Source organism: Oncorhynchus tshawytscha, linkage group LG16 (assembly GCF_018296145.1).
Source record: "Oncorhynchus tshawytscha isolate Ot180627B linkage group LG16, Otsh_v2.0, whole genome shotgun sequence".
Classification (NCBI taxonomy): domain Eukaryota; kingdom Metazoa; phylum Chordata; class Actinopteri; order Salmoniformes; family Salmonidae; genus Oncorhynchus; species Oncorhynchus tshawytscha.
The window spans coordinates 20,060,456-20,081,611 of NC_056444.1; the positions used below are offsets into that span (position 1 = coordinate 20,060,456).

A 21,156-nucleotide genomic window follows, 5' to 3' on the forward strand; every position below is an offset into this window, starting at 1 on the left:
GAAGAGAGAGAGAGAGAGAGAGAGACAGAGAGAGCGAGAGAGGGGTAGAGAGAAGAGTGAGAGGGCGAGAGAGTGGTAGAGAAAGAGAGATAGAGGGGTAGAGAGACAGTGAGAGGGTGAGAGAGGGAAAGGGGGTAGAGAGATAGAGAGGGTGAGAGAGACAGTGAGAGGGCAAGAGAAGAGAGGGAAAGAGAGAAAGAGAGAGGAGCGAGAGAGAGAGGGGTAGAGAGACAGTGAGAGTGCAGGAGAGGGAGAGAGAGAGAGGGGTAGAGAGACAGTGAGAGGGCAGGAGAGGGGTAGAGAGAGAGAGAGATAGAGGGGTAGAGAGACAGTGAGAGGGCGAGAGAGGGAAAGGGAGAGAGATAGAGGGGTAGAGAGACAGTGAGAGGGCGGGAGAGGGAAAGAGAGAGAGAGGGGTAGAGAGAGAGAGAGCGAGAGAGAGAGAGAGGAGTGAGAGAGAGAAAGAGAGAGCAAGATAGAGGGGTAGAGAGAGAGAGAGAGAGAGGAGTGAGAGAAAGAGAGAGGGGTAGAGAGACAGTGAGAGGGTGAGAGAGGGAAAGAGAGAGAGAGGTAGAGAGAGAGATAGAGGAGTAGAGAGAGAGAGGAGTGAGAGAACGAAAGAGGGGTAGAGAGACAGTGAGAGGGCGAGAGAGGGAAAGAGAGAGAGAGAGAGAGAGGAGTGAGAGGGAAAGAGAGAGAGAGAGAGAGGGGTAGAGAGACAGTGAGAGGGCGAGAGAGAGAGAGTGAGAGGGCGAGAGAGGGAAAGAGAGAGCGAGAGAGAGAGAGAGCAAGAGAGAGACAGAGAGAGAGAGGGAGAGGGAGAGAGACAGAGAGGGAGAGAGAGAGAGCGAGAGAGAGAGTGAGAGAGCGGGAGAGAGAGGAGCGAGAGAGGGGTAGAGAGAGAGATAGAGGGGTAGAGAGACAGTGAGAGGGCGAGAGAGGGAAAGAGAGAAGGAGAGAGGAGCGAGAGAGAGAGGGGTAGAGAGACAGTGAGTGTGCAGGAGAGGGAAAGAGAGAGAGGGGTAGAGAGACAGTGAGAGGGCAGGAGAGGGGTAGAGAGAGAGAGAGGGCAAGAGAGAGAAAGTGAGAGAGGAGTGAGAGAGGGAAAGAGAGAGAGATATTTTATATTTTATATTATTATTTGCTATCATTTATAATTTTGAAACAATATTGTATATTGTATACATTGTTGCTTTGGCAATATTGACACAATGTTTTTCATGCCAATAAAGCAGCTTGAATTTGAATTTGAATTAGAGTTTGAGAGAGGAGCGAGAGGGAAAGAGAGAGAGGGGTAGAGAGAGAGATAGAGGGGTAGAGAGAGAGAGAAGTGAGAGAAAGAGAGAGGGGTAGAGAGACAGTGAGAGGGCGAGAGAGAGAGAGAGAGAGGGCGAGAGAGGGAAAGAGAGAGAGAGGGGTAGAGAGAGAGAGATAGAGGGGTAGAGAGAGAGACAGTAGTGAGAGAGAGAGACAGTGAGAGGGCGAGAGAGGGAAAGAGAGAGAGATAGAGGAGAGAGAAAGAGAGAGAGATAGAGGGGTAGAGAGAGAGAGAGCAGTGTGAGAGAGAGAGAGAGAGAGAACGAGAGAGAGAGAGGGTTAGAGACAGTGAGAGGGCGAGAGAGGGAAAGAGAGAGAGAGGTAGAGAGAGAGAGCGAGAGAGAGAGAGGGGAGTGAGAGAGAGAGAGGGGAGTGAGAGAGAGATAGAGAGAGGAGTGAGAGAGAGCGAGAGAGGGGGTAGAGAGACAGTGAGAGGGCGAGAGAGAGAGAGTGAGAGGACGAGAGAGGGAAAGAGAGAGAGAGGGGTAGAGGGACCGTGAGAGGGTGAGAGAGAGAGAGAGAAAGAGAGAGAGGGGTAGAGAGACAGTGAGAGGGTGAGAGCGAGAGAGAGAGAGAGAGGGGGGGGTAGAGAGACAGTGAGAGGGCGAGAGAGAGAGAGAGAGCGAGAGCGAGAGAGAGAGAGAGAGAGAGAGAGAGAGAGAGAGAGAGAGAGAGAGAGAGAGAGAGAGAGAGAGAGAGAGAGAGAGAGAGGGGTAGAGACACAGTGAGAGGGCGTGTGATTCACTACGGTCAGTACGGCCCTTTGCCCTTTATGGTTGTGAGCTTTGGGGTCAGCTCACCAACCAAAACTTCACAAAATGGGAAAAACACCAAATTGAGACTCTGCATGCAGAATTCTGCAAAAATATCCTCCGTGTACAACGTAGAACACCAAATAATGCATGCAGAGCAGAATTAGGCCGATACCCACTAATTATTAAAATCCAGAAAAGAGACGTTAAATTCTACAACCACCTAAAAGGAAGCAATTCCCAAACCTTCCATAACAAAGCCATCACCTACAGAGAGATGAACCTGGAGAAGAGTCCCCTAAGCAAGCTGGTCCTGGGGCTCTGTTCACAAACACAAACACACCCCACAGAGCCCCAGGACAACAGCACAATTAGACCCAACCAAATCATGAGAAAACAAAAAGATAATTACTTGACACATTGGAAAGAATTAACAAAAAAACAGAGCAAACTAGAATGCTATTTGGCCCTAAACAGAGAGGACACAGTGGCAGAATACATGACCACTGTGACTGACACAAACTTAAGGAAAGCTTTGACTATGCACAGACTCAGTGATCATAACCTTGCTATTGAGAAAGGCCGCCATAGGCAGACATGGCTCTCAAGAGAAGACAGGCTATGTGCTCACTGCCCACAAAATGAGCTGAACTTCCTGACCTGAGAGAGAGAGAGGGGTAGAGAGACTGTGAGAGGGCAAGAGAGAGATAGAGAGAGGGGTAGAGAGAGAGAGAGAGAGAGAGGGGTAGAGAGACTGTGAGAGGGCAAGAGAGAGATAGAGAGAGGGGTAGAGAGAGAGAGAGAGAGAGAGGGGTAGAGAGACAGTGAGAGGGTGAGAGAGAGAGAGAGAGAGAGAGAGAGAGAGAGACTGTGAGAGGACAAGAGAGAGATAGAGAGAGGTGTAGAGAGAGAGAGAGAGGGGTAGAGAGACAGTGAAAGAGCGAGAGAGAGATAGAGAGAGAGAGCGAGAGAGAGAGAAAGAGAGAGAGAGAGAAAGAGAGAGAGAGAGAGAGAGAGGGGGTAGAGAGACAGTGAGAGGTCAAGAGAGAGATAGAGAGAGGGGTAGAGAGAGAGAGGGGTAGAGAGAGAGAGGGGGGGTAGGAGAGATAGCGAGAGGGGTAGAGAGAGAGAGAGAGAGAGAGAGAGAGAGAGAGAGGGGTAGAGAGACAGTGAGTGTTTTTTTCCCCTCTGGGTGTACATGTGACATGCTGGTAAAAATGTGGTAAAAGTTTGCCTGCATTAAAACCCCTTGCATCTAGGAGCGCCACTTCTGGGTGAGCATTTTCTTGTTTGCTTATGGCCTTATAGAGTTGGATGAGTGCGGTCTTAGTGCCAGTATCGGTCTGTGGTGGTAAATAGATGGCTACGAATAATATAGGTGCATCTTATCATAAGGTATTCTACCTCAGGCGAGCTAAACCTCAAGTCTTCTTTAATATTAGACATTACGCACCATCTGTTATTGATAAATAGACACACACCCCCCACCCCTCGTCTTACCAGACTGTTCTCTGTTCTGCCGGTGCATGGAAAATCCCGCTAGTTCTATATTATCTGCGTCGTCGTTCAGTCACGACTCGGTGAAACATAAGATATTACAGTTTTTAATGTCCCGTTGGGAGGATAATTGTAATTGTAGGTCATCCAATTTTATTTTACAATGATTGCATGTTAGCCAGTAGAACAGATGGCAGTGGGAGTTTACTCGCTCGCCCACGGATTCTCAGAAGGCATCCCAACCTGCGCCCCCTTTTCATGCATCTTTTCATCACGCAAATGACAGGGATTTGGGCCTGTTGCCGGGAAAGCAGTATATCCTTCTCGTCGGGATCCATTAAAAGAAAAAGCTGTCCAGAAGTCATTGTCGGTCATAAGAGACGGTAGCAGCAACATTGTGTGCAAAATAAGTTTCAAACTACGCAAAAAAAAGAACAATGTTTAGTAAAACGTATGTAGAATATCATGAATATCATGCTTCGCATATTTAACTAGCTATCTAAGTTAAATATAAAGTTGTCGCTCAACAACATCAAGTTTATCGGGTATCCTACTATAGCTCGTAGCTAACATTAGTTATCGTATTTAGCTAAAGTAAAGGCACGGCAGGCTGCAAATAACTATATTTTCAAAGATATACGATTATATAACCGTGATCATTTTGAGGCCAAGAAAATACTCGTTACATTTGAACACTGCAGGAGATTCTTTGCTCGTCTTCTTTGCCATCTTTCCTTTGTTTTTGTTTACTTTCAGAGAGCTATCAAATCTCAAAGCTCTCCTTTCATCCATTTTGAATGCAAAACTTTACAGTCCATTCATACTACATAAGAAGCCAAAACAGGCATGACATCCGGGCATTTAAAGCATACTTGATTTTTGAAATGTCACATACTATTCTTTGCATATTAAAACAGCCTACTATTTAGGATGCTAGTATGGGTATTCGCACACAAACATTGTTTTTGTCCCTCTGTGTCCTCTGTCTCCGTTGAGACTGTCTGTCCGAGAGATGAGCGTTGTTGCTGTGAGGGAGGAGTCAGAGGTCAAACTGGACATGAGGGTCACGCTTCCTCTCACTTCCCTTATCTCTGAACAAAATAATGCTACAAAAGAAGCCTCTGTCTGTATTTGTGCCTTTGTTTTCGTGTCAGTGTGTCTGTGTGCCTGTGTGTGTGCTCGTGCATGTGTGTCTGTGTGCCTGTGTGTGTGTTCGTGTATGTGTGTCTGTTCGTGTATGTGTGTCTGTTCGTGTGTGTGTGTCTGTGTGTGTTTATCTCTGAACAAGCTCTCTCCACGGAAAGGGAGAAAAATAAATTATTACTCCTGAATTACAGTTTAAACACCGCTTCACTGTGTAAGAAAAATGTGATTGACTGGGTATCGAACACAGTTCATCAGTGACACTCAAGACCATGTTAGCCCACTGAGCTAAAGCCTAGGCATTAGCACTGGGAGTTAACACAAGTCCTCAAGTTTTAAATGCTATTTCAAGAGGCTTCATTTCTCCCCTCAGTGGTTTGAAGGCCTTTACAATAGAGTCTAATCTGGCTCTGTCACATACTGCCTGCCAGCCCAAAGGGCGGCCAATTTAGGCAGGGGTACCCGCTCCATCGGATTAGCTGATAGGCTTCTTAATGCCCATTCACAAGGCTAATCACTAGTCACAGATGGGCTGGGACCAAGTATATCTGGCCCCTCCCATCAGAGATAAACACGCATGAACGTTCACAGACAAACACACACACACACACAAAAGCTTGGATTAAGGTCCCCAGATGTTGATATAGCCTGATGTAAAATAGTCTTTCAGGATCTCTCCTTGGCTAGCCTGTCTTAGAAGCCTTAAACTTCTTACTGCTGAGATCCCGTTAACGGGAACAGCCAATGAAAGTGCAGGGCGCCAAATTCAAAACAACAGAAATCTCATAATTAAAATTCCTCAAACATACAAGTATTTTACACCATTTTCAAGATAGAATTGTTGGTAATCCCACCACAGTGTCCGATTTCAAAAAGGCTTTACGACGAAAGCACACAATCTGATTATGTTAGGTCAGTACCTAGTCACAGAAAAACACAACCATTTTTCCAGCCAAAGAGAGGAGTCACAAAAAGCAGAAATATAGATAAAATTAATCACTAACCTTTGATGATCTTCATCAGATGACACTCATAGGGCTTCATGTGACACAATACATGTATGTTTTGTTCGATAAAGTTCATATTTATATCCAAAAATCTCAGTTTACATTGGCGCGCTACGTTCAGTAATGTTTTGCTTCCAAAACATCCGGTGATTTTGCAGAGAGCCATATCAATTTACAGAAATACTCATAATAAACATTGACAAAAGATACAAGTGTTATGCATGGAACTTTAGATAAACTTCTCCTAAATGCAACTGCTGTGTCAGATTTCAAAAAAGCTTTACCGAAAAAGCACACCATGCTATAATCTGAGTACAGTGCTCAGAGACCAAAACAAGCCATACAGATATCCACCATGTTGTGGAGTCAACAGAAGTCAGAAATAGCATTATAAATATTCACTTACCTTTGATGATCTTCATCGGAATGCACTCCCAGGAATCCCAGTTCCACAATAAATGTTTGTTTTGTTCGATAATGTCCATCATTTATGTCCAAATACCTCCTTTTTGTTCTCGCCTTTAGTTCACACATCCAAATTCACGATGCGCAGGCCAGACGAAAAGTAAAAAAATTCCATTACAGTTCGTAGAAACATGTCAAACGATGTATAGAATCAATATTTAGGATGTTTTTAACATAAATCTTCAATAATGTTTCAACCGGAGAATTCCTTTGTCTTTAGAAATACAATGGAACGCAGCTACCTCTCACGGGAGCACGCCTGAATGAGCTCATGGCACTCTACCAGACCTCTTACTCAATCAGCTATCATTCTATCCTCCTCCACAGTAGAAGCCTCAAACAAGGTTCTAAAGACTGTTGACATCTAGTGGAAGCTTTAGGAAGTGCAAACGGACCAAATTTACACTGTATCTTGGATAGGCAATGACTTGGAAAAACAACAAACCTCAGATTTCCCACTTCCTGGTTGGATTTCTTCTCAGGTTTTTGCCTGCCATATGAGTTCTATTATACTCACAGACATCATTCAAACAGTTTTAGAAATGTGTTTTCTATCCAAATCTACTAATAATATGCATATCTTAGCTTCTGGGCCTGAGTAGCAGGCAGTTTACTCTGGGCACCTTATTCATCCAAGCTACTCAATACTGCCCCCAAGCCATAAGAAGTTTTAACAAAGGTTCTAATGCTCCACACCAAACCAACACACACCGATGTTCTCACTGTTCTCACCTAAGGGGCTAAAGAAACATGACTGTTGTAAAAACTGCAATCTCACAGAGATACCAAGGCCAAAAAAACGAATATCTGGCAGATAGAAACATCCCCAGAAAAGACTGAAAGAAGCAAAACAGACGTGTGTTCAGTGTGTGGGAGTTGTTTGTTTCTCATATTTGTTGACTAGTGAGGGAGTTTGTTCCCAGCGTCACATAGAGAAGCACTGTGGTTTGTGTTAATATTTCAGTGTGTGCTCTCAAAGACAGTTGAGACTTTGTCTGTTCGTGTACAATGACAGTCTGAGTATTCGGACAGAATGCTAGAGGTGTGACTTGAAACCGTTGAATTCACTGATCCTGCTTTCCTTCAAATTGTTTTCTCTACTGAGCAGCTATGTTCTCCTGCTAGTGAATAAGTCTGGACTTATGAGTAATTAAACCATTGGAAACAGTTATCACTGTCTTCTGGAATTTAGAGGTGTCAGTGTGTGTACGTGTATGTGTGTGTGTCATATGTGTCCTGTACCTGTGACCAGTTCTCGTATCTCCACGTCTCCCGTCTTGCGTAGCAGGCGTACGAGGGCAGGTATGCCCCCAAAGTTCTTCAGGGTGATCTTGTTGTCGTCGTTGGCCTTGCCGTAGACCAGGTTCCTCAAGGCTCCACAGGCACTGCGGTGGACCTCACTCATACGGTGGTCCAACAGGTCTACCAGCAGCTGGATCCCACCCTGACGACGAATCTGATGATTAATCAGAAAGAGAGAGAAATAGTGGTGAAAAAGGTCAGTAACCTTGCTTGAAGACGTGTTGGCTTCCCAAACAAATGCCTCAGTGGCACACAGATGGGCTACATTGAAGAAAATAGCCACTTGCTGTCATCGATTGTAAAAAACTGTTGAGTTTGAAAACTACTAGTCAAACTAATAAATCAAACATATAACAAATTAAACCATTTAGGGGAGGGGTGGTAGGCTTAGGGGAAAATAATAATAAAGGAAAATATATTTAAAAAATAAGAACATTTATATATGGGGGAATGGAAATGATGCAGACAATTATATTGATAGAACCCACAATCTATCTGCAATATTTAAGCTGATCTACCCGTTACATTTTTTTTTAAATAAAATAAAAACACAATTCGAAATGAAACCTCAAAATGTAAATTCTAATCATGTACACTCAGTGATTTCCAGGGAGATGAGACAGACAAGAACTTCAAACTGTTTTTCCAGCAGTCTCGCCCTCCAGGAGTTACAATCCTAACCTTCCCCCGCTGGTGTTACAGACATAGCCTTCCCCCACTGTTTCACAACAGGGCCTTCTGGAACCATCAGGGGGCCAATGAGCAGAGAGAAAGGAGGGTTCCAACCAGTCATCAGGGAGTTATAATGATCCTAGATCTCGGTAGTGGTTCACAGGAGGTCATTAACCATAGAAACATTTATATGTCCTTAACAACCAACTGGTGAATATTTGGAGTTGTGTGTTTGTGTGTGTATGTGTGTGAGTGCGTGCGTGCGCGTGTCTTAGATCCTAAACAAATTTGTGCACAAAATGTGAGAAAAATAACATTTCAGTGTGTATGCTAAATTTCTGGGATCTTTAATTTCAGCTCATGAAATATGAGACCAACACTTTACATGTTGCATTTATATTTTTGTTCAGTATAAATAGTGTTCATATTTCCTGCTATAAAGAGCTGCTGGTTCAGATTACAAGTGCCTTTCTCCTTTAAATGCTTCGCTCTGTTCTTGACCTGAACCTTCTACTCACAAACCTTAGATAGCATCCCCACACAGAGGGAGAGACAGAAACAGAGAGAGAGAGAGGAAAAGGTAAAAAGGGAGTGAGAAGGGAATGAAAGAGATAAGAGTGAGAGTGAAGGTGAAGGGAAAACAGTCAGGGAGAGAGAAAAAGAAAGGCAGAGAGGAGAGAAGGGGCAAGGAAAGGTTACAAGAGCTGTTTGACGACATTGCAGAAGTTTATCTCTCCAAATTAATTTCAGTTATCTTTTCAATTAAGCCGGATTAACACTGAACTGAATACTAAACAAACCACATACATTGATACTCATAAACATCCCTCTCCTCTCCTCGCTTCACTCATCTTCTCTCCTCTCATCTCCTCTCCCCTCTCTTAGTCTCTCTTCTACCCCCCCCACACACATGGTTTCATGGCGGGCATGGCTACTGCACTACATTTACCGCTAGTAGTTAGTGTTTGCTACAGCTGCTTGGCACGGGTGGAGTGGGAATTGTGGGAAATGTGATCGGCTGGCTTCGGGATACGGGAGACCATGACAGGAACGCCAAGCTGGGAATGTGTGGAAAGTGTGGCAACGTTCATAGCCATGTGTGTGAGCCTTTGTTACAGATCTGTACATTACACACACAATTTGCTTTTCTGACTTTATTGTCCCTGTGAGGAGATTTTGTTGCAGTATCATGTATATGTTTAAATACAGCAGACAACAAATTGACAATACAGCGACCCTAGTCTCTGTCAGATTACCCTGCGTTTTCCACGTTTGCATTTGGGTTTGTAATCCACTCGCAGACAATCAGGGATTAGGCCATTGGGATACACATTCCGTTCATGTTTGAGTTGCATTGTAGTAGGAACTCTCTGCTGTTTTAGATTCCGCTGCCAGCAGCGTTTCCATAACTGAGTCCGTTTTATATGGCGGTTTTGGAGCAGTGTGTCACGAATACCACCGAAGGTGGCTCCCCTTCCTGCTCAGGTGGCGCTCGGCGGTCGTCGTCGCCGGTCTATTAGCTGCCACCGATCCCTTTTTCCTTTTCATTTGTTTCTGTCTAATTGTTTTCACCTGTTCCTTGTTGGGGTTTTGGGATGGGTGTTATTTAAGTTAGTTTTGCCCGCTGGTGTTTGTGCGGGCTTGTTGGTTTGTTACGTTTGGTGATGTATCGTGTTTGTTTTGGGTTTTCGCTGTCCAGTGTTTGTAACTAGGTTTTGGGTTTGTTTAGCGCCAGTGTTTTAGGGCATTCACCCATGTTTGGACCTGTTACGTTTTGAAGGACATTAAAGTGTTTTCCCGTTCACTTCGCTCTCTGCATTTGACTCCTCACTCATCACTCACCCGACGTTACACAGTGACTTCTTCCTTCCTGAGTGGCCTTTCAGATTAAATCACATTGTAGGATTTTTTATGAATTTATTTGCAAATTCTGGTGGAAAATGAGTATTTGGTCAATAACAAAAGTTTATCTCAATACTTTGTTATATACCCTTTGTTGGCAATGACAGAGGTCAAACGTTTTCTGTAAGTCTTCACAAGGTTTTCACACACTGTTGCTGGTATTTTGGCCCATTCCTCCATGCAGATCTCCTCTAGAGCAGTGATGTTTTGGGGCTGTTGCTGGGCAACACGGACTTTCAACTCCCTCCAAAGATTTTCTATGGGGTTGAGATCTTGAGACTGGCTAGGCCACTCCGGGTCCTTGAAATGCTTCTTACGAAGCCACTCCTTCGTTGCCCGGGCGGTGTGTTTGGGATCATTGTCATGCTGAAAGACCCAGCCACGTTTCATCTTCAATGCCCTTGCTGGTGGAAGGAGGTTTTCACTCAAAATCTCATGATACATGGCCCCATTCATTCTTTCCTTTACACGGATCAGTCGTCCTGGTCCCTTTGCAGAAAAACAGCCCCAAAGCATGATGCTTCACAGTAGGTACGGTGTTCTTTGGATGCAGCTCAGCATTCTTTATCCTCCAAACACGACAAGTTGAGTTTTTACCAAAAAGTTATATTTTGGTTTCATCTGACCATATGACATTCTCCCAATCTTCTTCTGGATCATCCAAATGCTCACTAGCAAACTACAGACGGGCCTGGACATGTACTGGCTTAAGCAGGGGGACACGTCTGGCACTGCAGGATTTGAGTCCCTGGCGGCGTAGTGTGTTACTGATGGTAGGCTTTGTTACTTTGGTCCCAGCTCTCTGCAGGTCATTCACTAGGTCCTCCCGTGTGGTTCTGGGATTTTTGCTCACCGGTCTTGTGATCATTTTGACCCCACAGGGTGAGATCTTGCGTGAAGCCCCAGATCGAGGGAGATTATCAGTGGTCTTGTATGTCTTCCATTTCCTAATATTTGCTCCCACAGTTGATTTCTTCAAACCAAGCTGCTTACCTATTGCAGATTCAGTCTTCCCAGCCTGGTGCAGGTCTACAATTTTGTTTCTGGTGTCCTTTGACAGCTCTTTGGTCTTGGCCATAGTGGAGTTTGGAGTGTGACTGTTTGAGGTTGTGGACAGGTGTTTTTTATACTGATATCAAGTTCAAACAGGTGCCATTAATACAGGTAACGAGTGGAGGACAGAGGAGCCTCTTAAAGAAGAAGTTACAGGTCTGTGAGAGCCAGAAATCTTGATTGTTTGTAGGTGACCAAATACTTATTTTCCACCATAATTTGCAAATAAATTCATAAAAAATCCTACAATGTGATTTTCTGGATTTTTTTCACCTTTTAGTCTGTCATAGTTGAAGTGTACCTATGATGAAAATTACAGGCCTCTCTCATCTTTTTAAGTGGGAGAACTTGCACAATTGGTGACTGACTAAATACTTTTTTGCCCCACTGTAGGACTTGTTTTACTGTGGATATAGATACTTTTTGACCTGTTTCCTCCAGCATCTTCACAAGGTCCTTTGCTGTTGTTCTGGGATTGATTTGCACTTTTTGCACCAAATAATGTTCATCTCTAGGAGACAGAACGTGTCTCCTTCCTGAGCGGTATGATGGCTGTGTGGTCCCATAGTGTTTATACTAGCGTACTATTGTTTGTACAGATGAACGTGGTACCTTCAGGCATTTGGAAATTGCTCACAAGGATGAACCAGACTTGTGGAGGTCTACAATTTCTTTTGATTTTCCCATGATGTCAAGCAGAGGCACTGAGTTTTAAAGGTAGGCCTTGAAATACATCCACAGGTACACCTCCAATTGACTCAAATGATGTCAATTAGCCTATCAGAAGCTTCTAAAGCCATGACATCATTTTCTGGAAATTTCCAATCTGTCTGTAAACAATTGTTGGAAAAATGACTTGAGTCATGCACAAAGTAGATGTCCTAACCGACTTGCCAAAACTATAGTTTGTTAACAAGAAATTTGTTGAGTGGTTGAAAAACAAGTTTTAATGACTACAACCTAAGTGTATGTAAACTTCCGATTTCAACTGTACATATGGACAGTACCAAAACAAATAATTGAATGATTCTGCCTCTTCGCAGCTCAATCTGCAGAGCTGGGAAGGTTGTGTCCCACATATAAATAGCATTCTGTTGGTTGCAAGAATTCTGTATAATAATTCAAATTGAAAAATTCTAAGTTTTGAATCTGGCGTCGTTTTGTGTATCAGTTCATAAACCATGTGCCATGGAATCTGTACGTCAAAAATCTTTTGTTGTGAACGTGAGTGAGGACCCAAAAGCGGTTTAACAAAAACAGAGTCCTTTAATGTAAAAACACAGGGAAGACATAGATCCTCTTCAGATGTAGAAAAATGGCAAAATAGACAACCCTCAGAGAGGGCGACAAATGAAACAGAAAGTCCTTCTGATATTTACAAAAGAGTCCCCTTCTTAGCAGCAGAGGAGAATAGCTGGGTTGCGGCGACAGACTGCTGGTCTCTCTGGGTAGGCGCGGGTCGTAGCGGACAGAGGTACCTGATCACACGTAGCATCAGAAGAACAGGCAGATTCCGACAGGATGGGACAAGGGTGAAGCAAACAAGACAATAGTTTGGTTCTGGCATGAGAAACTCAAACGAGAATCTGACAAAGAAAGAAGCAGGAACAGAGAGAGAAATAGAGACCTAATCAGAGGGAAAAAAAGGGAACAGGTGGGAAAAGAGTGAACGAGGTAGTTAGAGAAGATGAGGAACAGCTGGGGGAAGGAGAGGAAGAGAAGGTAACCTAATACGACCAGCAGAGGGAAACGGAGTGAAGAGAAAGAACAGGAACAAGACATAATATGACAATACATGACAGTACCCCCCACTCACCGAGCGCCTCCTGGCGCACTCGAGGAGGAAACCTGGCGGCAACGGAGGAAATCATCGATCAGCGAACGGTCCAGCACGTCCCGAGAGGGAACCCAACTCCTTTCCTCAGGACCGTACCCCTCCCAATCTACTAGGTACTGATGACCACGGCCCCGAGGACGCATGTCCAAAATCTTACGGACCCTGTAGATAGGTGCGCCCTCGACAAGGATGGGGGGGGAAGACGAGCGGGGGCGCGAAGAACGGGCTTAACCTCTTGAGCTTATGGCTCAATACTGCCCCCGTTGGAGGAAGTGCGTGCCCATAGTAAACTGAAAATATTTTTTTCCAAAATTGCTAATATATGCATATAATAATAATTATTGAATAGAAAACACTCTAAAGTTTCTAAAACCGTTTAAATTATGTCTGTATGTAAAGCAGAACTCTCAGGGCAGCCTTTCTCCCAAACTCTCTCTTGTCAAGAGAAAAGTTGGGTCAACTTTGACGTCATCGCCCCCACCCTTCCCAGGCAGCTACCGATCTGGGAACAGTATGTATTTGTTCAGCGCGATGTCTGCTTTCAATTGGCACGTTCATTGTTTGAATTTCGCGCTCCCTCATCCTTTGGCGGGCGAAAATGCCCGGTTCACTCTCACATACATGCACTCTATTGCGCGCGGCCGATTTGGAGAACGTTCTTTTCCAATAGACACCAGTTGAAGCCGGTTCGTTTGTTTGCGATTATCATTGTTTTACATGATAAAAACATCATTTTGCTCGATTCTGCACTTAGTTTGACCAGTTTAGTCGACATATAATATGTAATTTTGAAGTTTGATTGCGCAAGAGTGCGGGACCAGAAGGAGCAGAAGTTATTTTGGGTGCATTTCAGCTGAAGCTGTTAGCATATGCTAATACAAAGACGCACAACTTGAAACCAAACGATGTATTGGGTAAGTATGACTCCTTCTACGTCTTCTGATCGAAGAACATCAAAGGTAAGGGAATATTTATGTGGTTATTTTGGGTTTCTGTGGACTCCAAACGTAGAGGAGACACTGCTAATATCTGAGCGCCGACTCATAGCATAGACTAGTGAACGAATTCTGTAACGTTAAAAATAAATGTAACACAGCGGTTGTATTAAGAAGAAGTGTATCTTTGTAACTATATGTAGAACATGTATATTTAGTCATGTTTATTGCTTGTTATCTGACGTTATCTGTCCGAGCTATCATAATTTCTCCGGACATTTTGAGTAGCATTTTTTGAAATGTCGTCATTGTAAACAGAGATTTATGGATATTAATGGCATATTATTGAAAAAAAAAAAATGTACTGTGTAACATGTAATATTACTGTCATCTGATGAAGATTTTCAAAAGGTTAGTGAATTATTTATTTTTTAATCCTACTTTTAAATTTTATATTTTCTGGGACAAAATGGCCGCCGTTTGCCTTTTGTTTCGGTGGTGGTCTAATATAAATGTGTGCTATGTTTTCGCCGTAAAACATTTTAGAAATCTGACTTGCTGGGTAGATGAACAAGGTGTTTATCTTTCATTTGAGCTATTGGACTTGTGTAGGTGTGGAGGTTAAATATGTCTAAGAATATTTTTTCACATTTTGTGTTATGCTAATGAGCTTGAGCCGTAGTCACGATCCCGGATCCGGGATGGGTAGCATCAAGAGGTTAACACAGGAGACATGGAAGACCGGGTGGACGCGACGAAGATATCGCGGGAGAAGAAGTCGCACTGCGACAGGATTAATGATCTGAGAAATACGGAACGGACCAATGAACCGCGGAGTCAACTTGCGAGAAGCTGTCTTAAGGGGAAGGTTTTGTGTGGAGAGCCATACTCTCTGACGGCGACAATATCTAGGACTCTTAGTTCTACGCTTATTAGCGGCTCTCACAGTCTGCGCCCTATAACGGCAAAGTGCAGACCTGACCCTCTTCCAGGTGCGCTCACAACGTTGGACAAAAGCCTGAGCGGAGGGGACGCAGGACTCGGCGAGCTGAGACGAGAACAGCGGAGGCTGGTACCCGAGGCTACTCTGAAAAGGAGATAGACCGGTCGCAGACGAAGGAAGCGAGTTGTGGGCGTATTCTGCCCAGGGAGCTGTTCTGACCAAGACGCAGGGTTACGAAAAGAAAGACTGCGTAAGATGCGACCAATAGTCTGATTGGCCCGTTCTGCTTGACCGTTAGACTGAGGGTGAAAGCCGGAAGAGAGACTGACGGAAGCTCCAATCAAACGGCAAAACTCCCTCCAAAATTGAGACGTGAACTGCGGACCCCTGTCCGAAACGACGTCTGACGGAAGGCTATGAATTCTGAAAACATTCTCGACGATGATTTGTGCCGTTTCTTTAGCAGAAGGGAGCTTAGCGAGGGGAATAAAATGAGCCGCCTTAGAGAACCTATCGACAACCGTAAGAATAACAGTCTTCCCCGCTGACGAAGGCAGTCCGGTGATAAAATCTAAGGCGATGTGAGACCACGGTCGAGAGGGAATGGGAAGCGGTCTGAGACGGCCGGCAGGAGGGGAGTTACCGGACTTAGTCTGCGTGCAGACCGAACAAGCAGCCACGAAATGACGCGTGTCACGCTCCCGAGTGGGCCACCAAAAACGCTGGCGAATGGAAGCAAGCGTACCCCGAACGCCGGGGTGGCCGGCTAACTTGGCAGAGTGAGCCCACTGAAGAACGGCCAGACGAGTAGGAACGGGAACGAAAAGAAGGTTCCTAGGACAAGCGCGCAGCGACGGAGTGTGAGTGAGTGCTTGCTTTACCTGCCTCTCAATTCCCCAGACAGTCAACCCGACAACACGCCCCTCAGGGAGAATCCCCTCGGGGTCGGTGGAGACTACTGAAGAACTGAAGAGACGAGATAAAGCATCAGGCTTGGTGTTCTTAGAGCCTGGACGATAAGAAATTACGAACTCGAAACGAGCGAAAAACAGCGCCCAACGAGCCTGACGCGCATTAAGTCGTTTGGCAGAACGGATGTACTCAAGGTTCCTATGGTCAGTCCAAACGACAAAAGGAACGGTCGCCCCCCAACCACTGTCGCCATTCGCCTAGGGCTAAGCGGATGGCGAGCAGTTCGCGGTTTCCACATCATAGTTATGTTCCGACGGCGACAGGCAATGAGAAAAATACGCGCAAGGGTGGACCTTGTCGTCAGAGAGGGAGCGCTGAGAAAGAATGGCTCCCACGCCCACCTCTGACGTGTCAACCTCGACAACGAACTGTCTAGAGACGTCAGGTGTAACAAGGATAGGTGCGGATGTAAAGCGATTCTTGAGAAGATCAAAAGCTCCCTGGGCGGAATCGGACCACTTAAAGCACGTCTTGACAGAAGTAAGGGCTGTGAGGGGAGCTGCCACCTGACCGAAATTACGGATGAAACGACGATAGAAATTCGCGAAGCCGAGAAAGCGCTGCAGCTCGACGCGTGACTTAGGAACGGGCCAATCAATGACAGCTTGGACCTTAGCGGGATCCATCTTAATGCCTTCAGCGGAAATAACAGAACCGAGAAATGTGACGGAGGAGGCATGAAAAGTGCACTTCTCAGCCTTCACATAAAGACAATTCTCTAAAAGGCGCTGGAGGACACGTCGAACGTGCTGAACATGAATCTGGAGTGACGGTGAAAAAATCAGGATATCGTCAAGGTAGACGAAAACAAAGATGTTCAGCATGTCTCTCAGGACGTCATTTACTAATGCCTGAAAGACAGCTGGAGCGTTTGCGAGGCCGAAAGGAAGAACCCGGTATTCAAAGTGCTCTAACGGAGTGTTAAACGCCATTTTCCACTCGTCCCCCTCCCTGACGCGCACGAGATGGTAAGCGTTACGAAGGTCCAACTTAGTGAAAAACCTGGCTCCCTGCAGGATCTCGAAGGCTGAAGACATAAGAGGAAGCGGATAACGATTCTTAACTGTTATGTCATTCAGCCCTCGATAATCTATGCAGGGGCGCAGGGACCCGTCCTTCTTCTTAACAAAAAAAAACCCCGCTCCGGCGGGAGAGGAGGAGGAGACTATGGTACCGGCGTCGAGAGCTACAGACAAATAAGAGCCTTACGTTCGGGAGCCGACAGAGAGTATAGTCTACCCCGGGGGTGGTTCCTGGAAGGAGATCAATACTACAATCATACGACCGGTGCGGAGGAAGAGAGGTGGCCCTGGACCGACTGAACACCGTGCGCAGATCGTGATATTCCTCCGGCACCCTCGTCAAATCACCAGGCTCCTCCTGTGAAGAAGAGACAGAGGAAACAGGAGGGATAGCAGACATTAAACATTTCACATGACAAGAGACGTTCCAGGAGAGGATAGAATTACTAGACCAATTAATAGAAGGATTATGACAAACTAGCCAGGGATGACCCAAAACAACAGGTGTAAAAGGTGAACGAAAAATTGTGAGAAATGGTTTCGCTATGATTACCAGAGACAGTGAGGGTTAAAGGTAGCGTTTCACGCTGAATCCCGGGGAGAGGACTCCCATCCAGAGCGAACAAGGCCGTGGGCTCCTTTAACTGTCTGAGAGGAATGTCATGTTCCCGAGCCCAGGTCTCGTCCATAAAGCAGCCCTCCGCCCCAGAGTCTATCAAGGCGCTGCAGGAAGCTGACGAACCGGTCCAGCGTAGATGGGCCGACAAGGTAGTGCAGGATCTTGAAGGAGAGACCAGAGTAGTAGCGCTCACCAGTAGCCCTCCTCTTACTGATGAGCTCTGGCTTTTACTGGACATGAAGTGACAAAATGACCAGCGGAACCGCAATAGAGACAGAGGCGGTTGGTGATTCTCCGTTCCCTCTCCTTAGTCGAGATGCGGATACCCCCAGCTGCATAGGCTCAGCACCCAAGCCGGCGGAGGAAGATGGTAGTGATGCGGAGAGGGGGCAACGGAGAACGCGAGCTCCTTTCCCCGAGCTCGGTGACGAAGATCAACCCGTCGCTCTATGCGAATAGCGAGTTCAATCAAGGAATCCACGCTGGAGGAACCTCCGGGGAGAGAATCTCATCCTTTACCTCAGCGCGAGACCCTCCAGAAAACGAGCGAGCAAAGCTGGCTCGTTCCAGTCACTGGAGGCAGCAAGAGTGCGAAACTCAATAGAGTAATCTGTTATGGATCGATTACCTTGACATAGGGAAGCCAGGACCCTGGAAGCTTCCTCCCCAAAAACAGAACGATCAAAAACCCGTATCATCTCCTCCTTAAAGTCCTGATACTGGTTAGTACACTCAGCCCTCGCCTCCCAGATAGCCGTGCCCCACTCACGAGCCCGTCCAGTAAGGAGAGATATGACGTAGGCGATACGAGCTGTGCTCCTGGAGTAAGTGTTGGGCTGGAGTGAAAACACAATATCACACTGGGTGAGGAACGAGCGGCATTCAGTGACCTCCCCAGAGTAACACGGCGGGTTATTGATTCTGGGCTCCGGAGATTCGGAAGCCCTGGAATTGGCCGGTGGATCGAGGCGGAGATGGTGAACCTGTCTTGTGAGGTCGGAGACTTGGGCGGTCAGGATCTCAACGACATGTCGAGCAACAGACAATTCCTGCTCGTGTCTGCCTAGCATCGCTCCCTGGATCTCGACGGCTGAGTGGAAAGGATCCGAAATCGCTGGGTCCATTCTTGGTCAGATTCTTCTGTTGTGAACTTGAGTGAGGACCCAAAAGCGGTTTAACAAAAACAGAGTCCTTTAATGTAAAAACACAGGGAAGACATAGATCCTCTTCAGATGTAGAAAAATGGCAAAATAGACAACCCTCAGAGAGGGCGACAAATGAAACAGAAAGTCCTTCTGATATTTACAAAAGAGTCCCCTTCTTAGCAGCAGAGGAGAATAGCTGGGTTGCGGCGACAGACTGCTGGTCTCTCTGGGTAGGCGCGGGTCGTAGCGGACAGAGGTACCTGATCACACGTAGCATCAGAAGAACAGGCAGATTCCGACAGGATGGGACAAGGGTGAAGCAAACAAGACAATAGTTTGGTTCTGGCATGAGAAACTCAAACGAGAATCTGACAAAGAAAGAAGCAGGAACAGAGAGAGAAATAGAGACCTAATCAGAGGGAAAAAAGGGAACAGGTGGGAAAAGAGTGAACGAGGTAGTTAGAGAAGATGAGGAACAGCTGGGGGAAGGAGAGGAAGAGAAGGTAACCTAATACGACCAGCAGAGGGAAACGGAGTGAAGAGAAAGAACAGGAACAAGACATAATATGACAATACATGACATCTTTCCCATCTATTTTGCAATCTATATGGCACGGCTGTAAATTTCTGGTCTTTAAATGAAACTGGTATACTTTATTATTTATCACAATTTGCTTTAACCAATTCTGCTCTTTAATGCAGTTCCTAACTTTTTCCCTCTTCCATTTTTGCGGTAATGCTGAAATGAGTTGTTTGTAATTTTGAGTAGAGCAGACATTTCCATGTGTTTTTATTAGCTGCATTTATGACATAACTCCACCAGTCCTATTTATGATATACTTTACGAAGTGTATACCTTTTTTAAACTGTTAAAAAAAGTTTAATCAATTAGTATATTTGAGTTTAACCACAATATTTGTTCTGTCATTTCTGGTGGATTAAATTGAAATTGCAACTAACTTTCTATGGCTTGTTTTAAAAATAGTTATATTTGGGAGATTATTTCCTTTTCAAATAACTGAAAGTGAGAGTTTGTAATCTGAATAAAGGGAAAAAGGCCTTTTTGAACATAGGATGAGACATTCTCACTAATTTGCTGGAGAACCAGTTCGGATTTAAGTATAACTTTTGTATTACTGAAGCCTTTAGTGAGATGTCTAATGCTTTAATATTGAATCATTTCTGCCCCCCGAATTAATATTCATTATATAAATAGGCTGTTTTAATTTTGTCTGGCTTGCTGTTCCAAATAAAAAAATTTTTTTTTTTCTCATATCATTTTAAAAGCTGTTCGGTAGGTGTAGGCAAGGCCATAAGCAAATGGGTAAACTGGGATATGACTAAAGAGTTAATCAGGGTGATTTTTACACAAATAGAAAGGTATTTACCTTTCCATGGTAGTAAGATCTTATCTATTTTTTTCATGAATCATCAGCGTTCAATGACACCTTTGTTTTTAAGCCCTGTATTTCTAATCCCTTGATATTATTCTTGGATCTGACTTTAATAGTTAACATTTCGATGACCATAATAAATAGATATGCCGATAGTGGACAACCTTGTTTTACTCCTCTTGACAGCTTAAAACTTTCTGAGAAGTAGCTATTATTTACTAGTTTACACCTAGGGTTACTATACATGATGTTAACCTATTTTATAAGATATTCTCCAGTCATACTTAATCCTTTTCAAAGTCCACTATGAATAATAGGCCTGGTTTCACAGATTTTTCATAGTGTTCTATTGTTTCCAGTACTTGCCTTATATTATCACCAATGTATTGCCCATGTAAAAAACCTGTCTGATTATAGTTAATAATGTCCGACAATACTTTTTTAATACTATGCGCTATACATTTTGCTAGAATTTTTGCATCACAACACTGAAGTGTAAGGGGCCTCCAATTTTTTTAAAGGACTGGGTCTTTATATTCCCCACTTGAATCCTGTTTCAGTAATAATGAAATCAGACCTTCTTGTTAAGTGTCTGATAATATACCATTTACATAGGAGTGGTAAAAGCATGCTAATAAACATTGTCTGAGTATATCAACAAAATGTTTTGGTACATCTCAACTAATGTCTAATGTTTATGTAATAAACAAAAGGAAAATGCTGTTCTGAAACACAAGGCTTCAATGAATCATGAGAGACATGGATATAAAAGAGGAGTGAAATGGATGTAGAAAATGGAGGGAGGAAGAGAAAGAAAAGAAGCATGGGGAAAATACAGGGAGGTTTTGGTGGGGGAGGATGAGGGTAAGCAGGGATGGAAGAGGGATGAGACAGAAGAGAGAGAGAGAGAGAAAGAGAGAGAGAGACCGAGAGAGAGAGAGAGAGAGAGAGAAAGTGAGAGAGAGAGTGAGAGAGAGTGAGAGGGAGACTGCAGCTTGACTACGTCTGGACAAATGGATATCGATAGATCATATAGCCACAAAAACAGCTGATGGGATTGAACTTTAGCCAGACAGAGATGAGAGGGGGGCGGTGTGTATGTTTGTGTGTAGACGTGCTATAAATAATGTTGAGCTGAATTTGCCAAACTGGCTCTGTTGTCAGTCACAATAAAGGCCA

At 44.7% G+C, this 21,156-nt stretch overlaps 1 protein-coding gene across 1 annotated transcript in view; it reads right to left on the bottom strand.

Annotated features, from left to right (window-relative positions):
• Positions 1–21,156, bottom strand: part of ctnnd2a (catenin (cadherin-associated protein), delta 2a) — a 396,841-nt gene that overhangs the window by 93,726 nt on the left and 281,959 nt on the right. The window contains exon 14 of the mRNA XM_042298940.1: positions 7,424–7,637. Within this exon, the coding sequence (XP_042154874.1) occupies positions 7,424–7,637 (214 nt within the window). The remainder of the gene's footprint in view (positions 1–7,423; positions 7,638–21,156) is intronic.